Source organism: Macrotis lagotis, chromosome 2 (assembly GCF_037893015.1).
Source record: "Macrotis lagotis isolate mMagLag1 chromosome 2, bilby.v1.9.chrom.fasta, whole genome shotgun sequence".
Taxonomy (NCBI): domain Eukaryota; kingdom Metazoa; phylum Chordata; class Mammalia; order Peramelemorphia; family Peramelidae; genus Macrotis; species Macrotis lagotis.
In genome coordinates, this window is record NC_133659.1 from 337,112,981 (window position 1) to 337,126,524 (window position 13,544).

The following is a 13,544-nucleotide window of genomic DNA, read 5'->3' on the forward strand; positions in this document are numbered from 1 at the left end:
TGTCCCAAACCAACAGAAATGATCACATTTCTACTTATCTGTTCTCTTGTAAAACATACCAGATGGATCCCTTTTAATCTCTCTTTCACCCAGTTGTCCAAAGCATTGGAGGCAACTCCCTCTGCTGCCCCCTGCCATGCTCCCACATCCAGGATGCCACCTGATCCAAATCCCACTGTCCTCCAGGGTGCACCTGAGGTGCCCCCTTTCCCCATGGAGCCCATCCAATTATCCTGCTCCCTGGTGGGCTTCATTTCCTCTGAGAGCCAGGGGGAAGGGCTTGTGGAGTGGTGGGGGGTAGGGTGCTGGTCAGGGAATGGGAGGAATTTGAAATTTGATGGTGGGCTACCCTCTTACCCTGCACTCCCTATAGATTCTGCTGGGTTGGGGGGGTTTCCCAGAAGTGGAAGATGTGAGGCCCTCATTTCTGGGCCTACTTAGTTGCCTTCTGTCTCCAACATATCTAAATAGAGATGGTTTGGCCTGGGCTCAGGGGACTAGGCAAAAATAAAAGAATCACAAAATCTCAGTCATCAGAGCAGGAAGGGACCCCAGAGGCCATCTATTCATCCATCCATTCCCCCCGCCCCATGTAAGAATCCTGACAAGATGCCATCCAACCTCTGCTTGAAGGGAGGAGATCCCCTTGTTCTTCAGGCCTGCCATTGTACTTTGGAATGACTCAAATTTAAATCTCCCTCTTTACTCCCCACCCTGTCTGGGATCTTTCAGAACAGTCTATCCCTTTTGCCCATGGAGGCTCTTCAAATACCTGAAGATAGCATTCCTCGCTCACTCCTATCTTCCTTAGTCCCTACTCAGCACATCTGTCACTGTTGGCAAGGTGGAGTGAGGTGGGGGTTGGGGAGACACCATCTGGACCATTGGTGTCGGGAAGAACATTCGCAATGACTCTTTCACTTGGACATCCATAGGCTATGGAAAAGGGTTTGAGAGATGGCTAAGAATCTCCTGAATTTCAAGGGATTCTCCCATCTGTCATTGTTGGTAGTAAATAAAATGAGGATAGTCTGGGTTTGTTTTAGAGCCAAGAGATAGGCAGTGACTCAACTGGACTGGTCTCCCCTTGGCTCCTAGCCAAGACATCTCAGGAGGATAGTGTTCTCTCATTGGCACCAGGATGATGAGGGCCGTCTCTGCCCTGCATTTAGGTCCTGGAAGTCTCTGTATCCTCACCTCGGCCTCATTCAGCACCATTCTCCAGGTGGTCAGGAACTAGGTATTGGCCCTAGGGATGGACATAGGAATGGGAAGAGGAATCTTGAATGAGTGAAAAGGATGGATGTCCACAATCCCAGGATGTTAGAAGGCAGGAGTTGGGGTAGGGGCTTTCTTTTTAAGAAAGAGTTTTGAATTTTCTCCTTCCCACCACTTCTTCACCCATTGAGAAGAAAAGCAACATGATATCAATTATACATATGAAATCCTGCAAAACATATGTCTATTTTATCCATGTTGCCAAAAAAGGTGGGGGCCACTAAATGGTAAAATCAATAAGAGTGTCAAGCCTAGAATCAGGAATATTCATCCTTATGACATCTAATCTGGCCTCAGACACTTACCAGTTGTATGACTGTAGGAAAATACCCCTGTTTGCCTCAGTTTCTTCATCTGTAAAATCCATTACGGCTGAAAATAACTAAACAACAAAGACAAGAAAAATAAAGGAAAAATTGTTTCAATCTACATGACCTGAGTCCATCAGTTCTCTCTCCAGAGGTGCTAGCATTTTCCATCATGAATTCGATGAATCATTTTCTTGGTCAGAGTAGCTAAGTCTTTCATAGCTGATCACCATACAGTACTGCTATTACTGTTTACCTTGTTCTCCTTCTGCTCAATTCACTTTGTGTTAATTCATATGTGTTCCCAGGTTTTTTTTCCTGAAATCTGCTTGTTCATCATTTCTTAGAGCGTAACACTATTCCATTATAATCATACAGCACAATCTGGTCAGTCGTTCTCTAGCTGTTAGGCATCCCCTCGTTTTCCAATTCTTTGCCACAACAAAAAAAGTATTTTTGTACATCTGTGTCCTCCTAATAGCGGTAGAGTTGAATCAAAGGGTACCATAATCTCTATAGTATATAACCTATACTATAGGAACAAAGTTCTATAACCCTTTGGACATAGTTCCAAATTACTCTCTAGAGTGGTTGGACCCACCAACAATTCATTAATGTTCCTACTTTTGTACATCCCCTTCTATACTTGTCATCTTTCTTTTCTGACATATTAGCCAATCTGATAAGAGTGAGGTAGTACCTTACAGTTGTTTTCATTTGCATGTCTCTAATAGGACTATATTTTATGGCATATATAATATGTCATGTTTTTCATATAACTTTAGATACCTTTGGTTTCCTTTGAAAGCTACTTGCCTAAATTCTTTAATCATTTATCAATTGGGGACTGGCTCTTTTTGTAAAGTTGACTGAGTTTCCTCAAGATATTTGAAAAATGATATTTTTATTAGAAAAACTTTCTGCAAAAAATTCTTTCCTAGTTTCTCGCTTTCTTTCTAATTTTGGATGCATTGGTTTTATTTGTGTAAAAATTTTAAAATATTATGATCAAAATGATCTATTCTACTTCCTGTGAGTTTCTCTATCTCTTGTTGTGTCATAAATTCTTCCCTTATCTATAGATCTGACAAGTAAACTATTCTTTGCTCCCCTAATTTGTTTATAGTATCACCCTTTATGTCTAAATCATGTGACCATCCTGACCTTATCTTAGTAAACAGCTTGACACATTGGTCTTTGACTAGTTTCTACCAAGCTCTCCAATTTTCCCAGTAATTTTTGTCAAATAGTGAGTTCTTTGTCGCCAAAACTTGAAATCTTTTTGTTTATCAACCCTTAGATTACTACGGTTATTTTCTACTGTGTGTTGTATACCTAATCTATTCCAGGGATCCTTCACTCTTATTTCTTAGCCAGTACCAGACTGTTTTGATGATTTACATTTTGTATTATAGTTTGAGATCTGGTACAACCAGGCCACCGTCCTCCACATTTTTTTCATCAATTCCCTTGATATTTTTGATGTTTTGTTCTTCCAAATGACTTTTGTTATTTTTTCTAAAGCTACAAAATAATTCTTTGATAATTTGATTGGTATAGCACTGAACAAGTAAATTAATTTACAATCATCATTTTTATTATATTGGCTTGACCTACCCATGAACAATTAATTCTTCTGCAATTATTTAGATTCATTTTTATTTGTGCAAAAAGTATTTTGTAATTGTAATCATTTAGTTCCTGGGTTTGACTTGGCAGGTAGACTCCCAAGTATTTTGTTATCTGCAGTTATTTTAAATGGATAGTCTCTTTCCTATTCTGTTGGTGATATATAGAAATGCAAATGATTTATGTGAGTTTATTTTATATTCTGCAACGTTTTTTAAATTGTAAACTGTTTCAACCAGTTTGTAAATTGCTTTTTTAGGATTCTCTAAATATAGCATCAAATCATCTGTAAAGAGTGATAGCTTTGCCTCCTGTTCTTATTCCTTCAATTTATTTTTGTGTCATTGTTATAACTAGCATTTTAAGTACAATGTTGAATAATAGTGGTGATAATAGATATCCTTCCTTAACCTTTGATCTTATTGGGAAGTCCTCTAATTTATCCCCATTTCAAATAATGTTCTTGGTTTTAGATAGACACTACTTATTTTGAGAAAACCACCATTTATTCTTAATGCCTTCTTTAATAGGAATGAATGTTTCAACATCTGTTAAGATAGTCATATGGTTACTGTTGTTTTTGTTACTCTAAGGTTAATTATGCTATTGATTTTCTTAATATTGAAACATCCCTACATTCCTGTATACATCCTACCTGGTCATTGCTTATGATCTTTGTAACATTTGCTAGTATTTTATTTAAAATTTTGGTATCAACATTAGGGAAATTGGGTCATAGTTTTCTTTATTTTTGCTTTCCTTGGTTTAGGTATCAAAATCATTTTTTGTCGTAAAAGGAATTTGGTAGAGCTCCTTTATTTAGTTTTCCTAGTTTATAAACATTGGAATTAATCTTTAAATATTTGGTAGAATTCACCTCTTAATCTTTCTGGTCTTATTTTTTTTATATTAACCTAATTTACTTCCTCTTTTCTTCCATTTTACTAAGATTTTCAGTTTTATTGACATATAGTTGGGCAAGAAACTCCTAATAATTGCTTTAATTTCATCTTCATTTGGTGGTGCATTTGCTATTTTCATTTCTGATACTGATAATTTGGTTTTCTTCTTTTTTTAATCAAACTGATCAATGGTTTATCTACTTTATTCACTTTCTCACAAAACTAGCTCTTTGGTTTAGTTCAATGAATTTTTAATTTCCATTTTATTAATCTCTCCTTATGACTTTTCAAGATTTCTTTTTGTGTGTAGGAATTTTTCATTTGTTCATCCTCTAGGTTTTAAATGACATATCCAATTCATTGATCTGCTCTTTCTCTATTTTTATAAGTATTTAGAGATACACATGTTCCCCTAACAGAAAAACAAATTTTGTTGTCTTGTCTCATTAATTTGTTCTTTGATCTACCCATTCTTTAAGATTAAATTAATTTCCATCTATGTTTCTACAGCCCCTTATTGAATATAATTTTCATTGCATTATGGGCCAAAAATGGTATATTAAATATTTCTGCTTTTTAAAATTTGTTTGTGAGGTTTTTAAGCTCCAGTATGTAGTCAGTTTAAGTGAAGGTGTTATAAACAACTGAGAAAAAGATTTATTTCCATTCCAGAAGTCCATCATGTCTAGCCTTTCTAAATTCTATTCTTCTCATTAACTTTTTTTCTCATTTATTGTTTGTGTGTGTGTGTGTGTGTGTGTGTGTGTGTGTGTGTGTTTAAACTAGTATACTTTTGATATTTCCTTCTGTGATTCATTTGATTTCCTTTAAGAATTTGGATGCTATGTCATTTGATACATATGTGTCTAGGGGATTGCTTTTACTTCTTTATCTGTGATATCTATTACCAAAACATAGATTCTCTGATAATCTCTTTTATTTAGGTCTATTCTTTCCTGATATCATGATTGCTACCCCTGCCTTTTTAAATGAATTCTGCTCCAGGACCTTATTTTAACTCTGTGTGTGTCTGTTTCAAGTGTGTTTCTTGTTAAGAACATATTTTTGAATTCTGCTTTCTAATCCATTTGCTCTCCTCTTTCATTTTATGGGTGGTGATTTCCCTTTTACAATCACAGTTTTGGTTGGGGTTTTTTTTGTAGATTTTTGCAAGGCAAATGGGGTTAAGTGGCTTGCCCAAGGCCACACAGCTAGGTAATTATTAAGTGTCTGAGATCAGATTTGAACCCAGGTACTCCTGACTCCAGGGCCGGTGCTTTATCCACTGCACCACCTAGCCGCCCCTAGTTTGTTTTTTTTTAGCTGTGTATTTCCCTCCAATCTATTTTCTATTTATTCTTTTCTCTCTCTCTCTCTCTCTCTCTGTCTGTCTCTCTGTCTCTGTTTCTGTCTCTCTCTCTCTCCTTTCTTTTTTCCTGAGACAAGCTTGAAGGAGGTAGGTTGAAGGCTTGAGAAGAGAAGAGATGTGGAGGCTTTGGTACTAGAAATTTTGACTCTGCTATTAACTAGCTGGGTGACCTTGGATAAGTACCTTGCCCTCTTTGAGTCCCCCCAGCTGTTCTCTAAGGTCCCTTCTTGCTCATGTTGCTCTTGGCCAGAAGCTGTTTTAGCTTGGTTCCTGGGTCTGAGGTAGAAGCTAGGCTTGGCCAGCCTGAGCTGGTGTAGCATTGCTTCTCTCCTCTGGAACTGGATGGGAAAGAGAAAATGTGATGTTCTGGAAACAGAACTAGGAGATATGGGCCCAAGCCTGAGATGGAAGGATTCCCACCCATCCTTGGGGCAGTTGAAATTATAGGACTAGAGTGGGCAAGACCCCAGAGGACATCCTGCCCACTCCGAGTGCAGGCATTCCCCATCATCAGTACTGCTGCCTCTCCTGCTCCTCAGCCTTTCTGAGGCCTCTTCATGGGCAGATGGCGGGCAGCCAGACTGGTGGGAAGGCCTCTCCCAGGGGCTCAGCCCTGTGTGCATGCCCATCAGGTTGCCCCAGATTTCAGTGTCAGCATCACAGAGGGCACTGGCAATCTGGCCCCCTTGTGCCTTCTGTCACATGAATGCTGGGTAGGTGGGGCACCAGGGTCTGCAGGAAAAGCACAAACTGGCAACTTGGCCTTCAGGGCACAGGCAGAACAGCAGGCTTCTTCAAAGCCATTGTCCTGGTGCCCAACCTCATTTACTTGCTTGTCATCTCTTTGTCTTCTGTGGTCCTGCTCTCTCCCAAGGTGTCTACCTATGTCCAACCAAGCAGCTCCATCAGCTAAGAGGGAAAAGGAAGGACCAGGATGACCCAAGCGACTGGGCAAAGTCCCTTCCCCTCCTGGGTCCATAATTTCCCCCCAAAGTGTTCACCCCCCTCCTCAAGTGTGAAGAGTAGCTTTCCTCATCACTGCTGTGACCTGATTGTTGTCCGAGCTGGGCCAAGGACTCTTCGACTGACTGTTCCAACTGAGAACAGGGAAGGCCCCCTCCCCAGAAACCTGTCTGTGTGCTTGGACCATGTTCTGCTATCTCCTCCTGCCCACAGTTTGGGGCCTGGGAGCAACCACCACCCCCTCCACATGCACATGCCCAGTCCCAGGGACTCAAGTCTTCCAGGGGGAGGAAGAACAAGGCACCCCCTCTTCAGTGCTGGGGAAGACCCCAGTGACTAGTCTAGCCTCTTCATTGAACAGCTGAGGAACCTGAGGTCCCAAGGAAAGGAACGGACATTAGGATGTGAGTCCAGGGCTTCAGACCCAAGCTTCCCACTCTACCTAATTGAAGAATAGAGCTATCTTTGTTCTTAGGGATCCCCTGGGTGGGGGAGGGGGGAATCCTGTAGGGACGTATACCTCCCTGGGGTTTTGTTGGTTGGAAATGGGCAATAAGGGGTCGAAGTAGAAACATTAACAATCAAGGTTCAGGTCTTTAAGTCACAAGAGGTAACTTGGGGGAGGTGGCAGGTGACAGGGCTTGGACTGGGCTCTGCCCCACCTCCTGAAAAGCCAAAGCAGCTCAGCTGCAGCCCCACCCTCAGGCGGCCAGGCATTGACTCACCTGGCCTTGCCTCCCTTTGGCATTCGGCCCAGGTAAGACGCCTCTAGAAGAAGTCCCTCTCTACCGCTTGCTACCGGCATTGGGGGGGGGGCATCTCTCTTTGTGCTCACACCCCGAAAACCTCTGGGGCCCTGTCCCAGCCTCAGCCTTACTCCAAGCTGGCAAGTATCAGCCATAAGAAGGAGAGGAGCCCTGAGCCTTGGTCACCGTACACAGCAGCTGTTTAATGGAGGATTTCCCAGAGGACTTTCTTCTCATGTGGCCTGGGTAAGTCTGGTTAGAGGGAGAAATCTGTGGAGCTCCCTGACCTCCTGGCCCTGAAAGAATGGTAATGGATGCTTTGCCACCCCTTCCCCCAAGGTGCCCAAGTCTAACCTCAGCTCTCACTTTGGACTCAGGGATTCAGGGTGCTGGCCTAACCCCAGGACCAGGTGTTTGGAGTTCAGGGGTTGGGTCCAACGTTTGGAAGATGGGTTTTTTTTTTAATTATTTTTTTATTTTTCATTTTTTGGAAGGTGGTTTTTTTAAAGGGGTGAGGGACTTCTCAGTCTTTAAGGAGTCTTCTAGGCCAGGAAAGGAGACCAGAGGAACCACCAGGCCCTCGCCCATGATCCCAAGATGAAAATTTGGGGTTGTAGGTCCCTAAAAGGAGGCCAAGGAGATGGGCAGCCATCTTCTCCAAGCCTTATTAAGCTTAAGCACCATTTGCCAACCCCAGGCTCTGAAGAAGGGGCGGGAGGATGCATGGCTATGGACATCCCTAGCCTGTTCAGAAAGTCTGGCTCCCCCTTCATCCCACCCCACCCCCTTGCTGTCCCCCTTTATCTCACCCCCCTTGCTGTGCTTCCCAAGGAACCAGTTGTTCTCCCATCTTGTGTTTACTCTTCAATGGAGTTTTAAATATGGTATGTTTCTGAGGGGCTCCCTCCCTGATGTCTGCCCCAGGGTGTGCCAGGAGAGAAGTGGGGCTGAGAGGGAAGCCGCTCACAGCTATCTGTGGGAGCCCAGACTCCGCCGATGTTGAGACAGTAGAGAAAGGGACCTGGAACCCATGGGGAGTGGAGGGAAGTTTTGGAGGTTCATCTAAGAAAGCTTCCTGGGTCAAGAAAAGGGTCCTGTCTCACACAGTCTCCATGACCATCTCATACCCCATCTGGGGCTAAAAGGGAAGGGAAGATAATCACCCCAAGGCCGAGGCCTGCCTCACTCCAGGACCTTGACTCATTGTTGGAAGGACAGGGGAGCGGGCCGGGTGTGGCTGTACACCGGGCCCAGACTCTGCCAGGCGTATGTGTGTGTGTGTGTGTGTGTGTGAGCTCAGCCTTGAGGCATGTGCAGTCAGGGCTGTGGGTGTGGGAGGGCTGGGCAGCTCAAGGGGCAGGGCTGCCCTGAAAGGGAAAGGTTTAGGGAAGGGGGGGCCCTCTGGATGGGAGCTGGTGTTCCCAGACTGGGAACACCAATCCAGGAAGGCTTCCCTGAGGAGGTGAGTTTCCAGACAGACTATCCCTTGAGAAGGAAGATGTCTGCCACCTGGCCCTCCCTGGAGTCGGACTAGGGACTGTCTTTCTTTTTTTGTATTTATATTCTCAACCCTTAGCACAGTTCCTGCTAGTTAGCTGTTGTTCAGTCGCGTTCAACATTTCATGATCCCTTTTGGGGTTTTCTTGGCAGAGACACTGGCATGATTTGCCACTGCCTTCTCTAGCTCATTTGACAGATGAGGAAACTGAGGCAAACAGGGCTAAGTGACTTAACCCAGGATCACATAGATATATGAGGCCAGATTTGAAATCAGAAGGTGAGTCTTTCTGACTCCAGGCTCAGCTCTCTAGCCATTGTGCTGCCTAGCTGCCCCTGGCTGCCAAAGAGTAACCACTTACTAACGGTGGATTTATTGAGGAAATGTGACCCTTGTGGGCTCTCCTGGGTCACCCCCTCCAATCACTTCATTCTGTGCATGTGAGGAAGCCTGAAGAAGGGTGTGACTGCCTGGCCAATGTCAAAGGCAGGACTAGAATTCAGACCTCTGGACTCCTGCCTTATATCTGTTCTAGAGTCCCAGAACCTCTCCTGCTCAGCTTCTTTTGGAAACCTAATGTAGAGGGGCCTGGTTGAGTCATGACCTGGTCTCTCTGCTTTTCCTGCAGACTCAGCATTCAGGCTCCTCTCTGGCTTCCCCTTTCTCTGACCCAGCTCTGCCCGCTGGGGCCACCCCTGGCTCTGACCTGGGTTCTCCCCATGTCCTCTAGGGAGGACCTGCCTTTCCTCAGTTCCTCCCCCTCCTTTCTTCCTCCCCTGATCCTCTTCTCTCCCTTTTTTTCTTTCTCTTCCTTCTAACCTTATCTCCTTCCCTTTCCCTTCTCTCCGTCTCTGTCTCTTTCTGTCTCTCTGTCTCTCTCTGTCTCTCTCTGTCTCTCTCTCTCTCTCTATTTTCCTTCTTTCTCCTTTTCCCTCATCTCCCCTCCTTCAGATCCTGCAGCTCCTGGGAGTTGAGACAAATCAGGGGCTGGTAGGGGAAGCTCCCAGAGTTTAATTACGAAACCAGCCTTCCAGGCCCAGAGTCTGTAACGAGTCCCCTTCCTCTTCCCCATCATGGTACCCCCACTGGGGGCGCCCCCCAGGACCCATCTGCTCTAGGCTGAGGGGGGGATCAGGGCCGAACTAGAAGCCCCAAGAGCCTGGGGTGGGGCTAGGAGTTACCACTGATGTTACTACCTTTTATTTCTTAAAAACAACAATGACAATATAGTCTTTGTGTTTCCTTCCCCTCGTTGATGTCTTCTCCTGCCCTGCCAGTCGGACAGGGTGGGGCAGGCTGGGGTTTGTCCTATCTGGTCTTCAAGGTCCCTTCAGTCCTGACTTCCCCTGGCTCAGTAGTAGTACTCAGCCCAATGCCTGGCAAAAAACAGGTGCAAAATTAATGCTTATAGAATTGAATTGAATTTGTTAAATTGTTACAGAAGGAATGGGTCTAGGTGAAGTCAGGAAGACTCCTATTCCTGAGTTCCAGTCCAACCTCAGGCACTTCCTAGCTGGGTAACCCTAGGCAAGTCCCTTTACCCGTTTGCCTCAGTTTCCTTATTTTTAATTGTTTAGTACCTTTATTGATGTCTTCTCTTTTTCCCCCTTCATCCAGTTAATGTGATTTTCAGTGATGGGGAGCTCACTCCCTGAGAGGTAGCCCATTTAATCCAATGGAAGTCTTCATCATTAGGAAGGTTGGCCTTCCTGTGAGAGACCATGGGCCTCACCTTGAGGGAGAAGCAGCAGAGGCTTTTCTGGCATGATCTGGAGTCCTTGTCAGCTCTTGGATTTGATAGATTTGCTAAATGTCTCCTTCTTCGCAAGCTCTCCTCCTTTCAAAGGTCTTCCTGAAACTTCACAGCCTTGCTTGCCAGAGGGAGCACTCAGGGTCACATTTTTTAGGCAGCCCTGGCTACTTTGGAGGATGGGAGACCCCAGTGAGGGATGCTGGGCAGATTGGGTGGCTAGGTGGGTCAGAGGGTAGAGCTCCAGGCCTGAAGTCAGGAAGACTTAAGTTTAAAATGTACCTCACACACTTACTAGCTGTGTGACCCCAGACAAATCACTGAGGCCCTGTTTGCCTCAGTTTCCTCTTCTGTAAAATAGGTATAATGTCAGCACTGACCTTCTAGGGTTGTTGTAAGGATCACATGAGATAATGTGTGGGGAACTTAGCCAGTATCTAACACAGTAGGTCCTTTCTAAATATTAGCTGTCATGTTTATGATCATTCATCCAACAAGAATTTCTTCTTTTTAAAACTAATTTCTTTCTTTTCATCCATAGACACATGCACATTTTTAAATTACAAGATTTCCTTCCACCCTCCCTTCCCCTTCCCCTCAGCAGTGAAAAATCAGGTTAGCATCGTGCTTACATATTTTGATAAACATGTTTACAAATTAGTCATTTTTGGTCTAAGGAATTAGGATCAAGGGAAAGAAATAGAGGAGATCGTTTTTACGAAGTGTTCATCAGCTTCAGAAGTGTGTGTGTGTGTGTGTGTGTGTGTGTGTGTGTGTGTGTGTGTGTGTTTGTTTTCTTCCTCGGCATGGGGATAATCTAGTCCATGGCCAGTCAAATGCATCAACAAGAATTTCTTAAGGATTGAGACCAAGCTAGACCTTGAGAACATGGAGAGAGCCCCAGCTCTCAGGGAACTTCCATTCTATTGTGGGGACACAACATAAACCTAGAAAATGAAAAGACCAAACTTTGCACAGCTGTCTCAGAGGCAGGATCAGGATAGGCTTTACTTTGGGAAACTGGAACTGAGGTGAGGAAGAAGACAGTGATTCCGAGGTGAAGACCAAGCAGGTGGGTTTGACTGGTCCAAAGGTTAGTCCTGGAAGGGGCAGAATGGACTTGGAAGGAGGCAAGAACTTTCAAAGTCAAACCAACCAAGGCTTTTAGATTCCAGCCTAGGGTAAGAGGGAGCCATGGTATTTCTTGAGTGAGGGAGTTTCATGACCAGGCTGGCAGTTGAGGCAAGAGGTGTTAAGAACCTGAATTAGACTGGAGGCTGAATTAGTCAATAATACTTGAAAACTAATTGAATGTGAGGAGTAAGGGAGGGAGAAGGGGCGAGGATGACCCTGGGAATGGAAAGCTGGGATACTCAGACGGATGTGTATGTGGGGACTCTCAACAGGAAGAGGGGGAGGGTTTAGGAGGGAAAAGATCAGGTGATCCAACAGGAAGGGACTTGCAGGTGATATCTGTTAGCTACATGCCCCTGGCGGAGTCACTTTTCTCAACCCTCCATAAAAAGGGAGAAGCATGGTTTCTCACTGACTTTTCTTCTTATCTGTCAGCAGTGTATACTCCATTCTTCACTTTTTTTGGGGGGGGGGGGGCTTGGCATCACTTCATAAGGTCTTTCCTCAGGTCATTGTCTTTCTCATGTCTTAATTGCATTATGGTATTCCATGACATGAATGTGCCACAATTGATTCAATCGTTCTCTCAGTGTTGGACAATGAGGCCGCTTCTAGTTTTCTGCAATTACATATAATGATGCTGTTGTGAAAACCTTGGAACAGAGAGTTCTCTCTCTCTCTTTGGTTGGATGAACACTTTCAGGGCTTCTGCCCAACAGTGTCATTATGGGGTCAGAGATTAGGATGCTTCGTAGAGCGTTTGATGTGTCCTAACAGACGATGCCAAAAGAGAAGATTGCCATCTTCGAAGCAGGGAATGAATGTACCTGCTTTTGCCTAACCCCACCAGCATCATGCTTCCTTGGTTTTAATTCTTTTTGCCAATCTGATGGATTTTATTCATATCTCTGATTATTAGCAAGATTGAACATTCTTTCAAGGGACCATTAATTTTTTGTGCTTTCTCTTGGAAAATTGGCTATTTGAGGGTCACTCAGATTTCAATGTGACAATAAGATCAGCCAGCTTTGGGGTCACCCTTTCCATGGAGTCTCTACCTTTATATCTGCAGATCTTCACTGGGCCCCTGCTCACAGTCCCATCCAACAGATGAACTAAATGACTTCTCTAGAGTCATATTGATGGTTTAGGATTTCACCAAAAGCCACCCTTATGTCCATGCTCAGATGGTATTAATTATAATAATAGTTAACATTTACATAGGTTTGTGTCTTGTCTTATTTGCATCAATTCTTAAACTTTCTTCTTGGGTATCCTAACAAGGTACCTTTTTACAGATGAGGAAACTGAGGCTCAGAAATGGGTGGGGTTTGGCCTAACATCAGGCAATCTGGTAGGCTGTAAGCATTTATTAAGTGCCTCTTGTATGTTAGGCATTGAATTCAGTGCCAAGGATAGGAAGATAGAGAGCCCCTGCTCTACAGAGTTTCCATTCTAATGGAGGAGACTCCCTGCAGGTAACTATGTTAATCATCAATGAAGGGAAATCTTCCTGCAAAAAGTGGAATTTTAGCTGGGTCTTGAAGGAAGCCAGGAGGCATGGGGGAAAGTCAGAGAAAATAAATACCCTAGAATGGAGAGAGAGAAAAGAAAACATGGGGAGATTATGGTATAAGAAAATTGGAAATTGGACTGAAAAGAGCTCCACTGTGACTGCCCAACAGAGGGTCTTTTGCATTTGATTCTGGAGGTAATAGGGAGCCAATGGGGTTTATTGAATAGGGGGAGTTGACTATGGGTCTGACCTCACTTTAGGAAGTTCTGAGTGAAGGGTAGACTGGATGGAGCAGAGTCTGTTGTGTGCAGAGCCATTGGTTGGGGAAGATATAAGGGTCAGACTAAGCCTCTGATGATTGAAAGCCCTCCTGGATGTAACATTCTATCTCCCATCTCCATGCCTTTGTCCAGGCTGTACCCTAACCTGGAATGCCATTCCTTCTCATCTT

At 44.0% G+C, this 13,544-nt stretch overlaps 1 protein-coding gene across 6 annotated transcripts in view; it reads left to right on the plus strand.

Annotated features, from left to right (window-relative positions):
- PLXNB2 (plexin B2) overlaps positions 1-13,544 on the plus strand; it is a 92,861-nt gene that overhangs the window by 26,532 nt on the left and 52,785 nt on the right. The window contains exon 1 of one of the 6 annotated variants that reach the window (XM_074227187.1): positions 7,124-7,441. The exons of 4 other annotated variants lie outside the window; for them this stretch is intronic. In XM_074227187.1, the coding sequence (XP_074083288.1) occupies positions 7,401-7,441 (41 nt within the window). In that variant the 5' untranslated portion in view covers positions 7,124-7,400. Of the gene's footprint in view, positions 1-7,123; positions 7,442-13,544 lie in introns of those variants that run through there. One more of the 6 variants, XM_074227193.1, reaches the window with a different exon arrangement.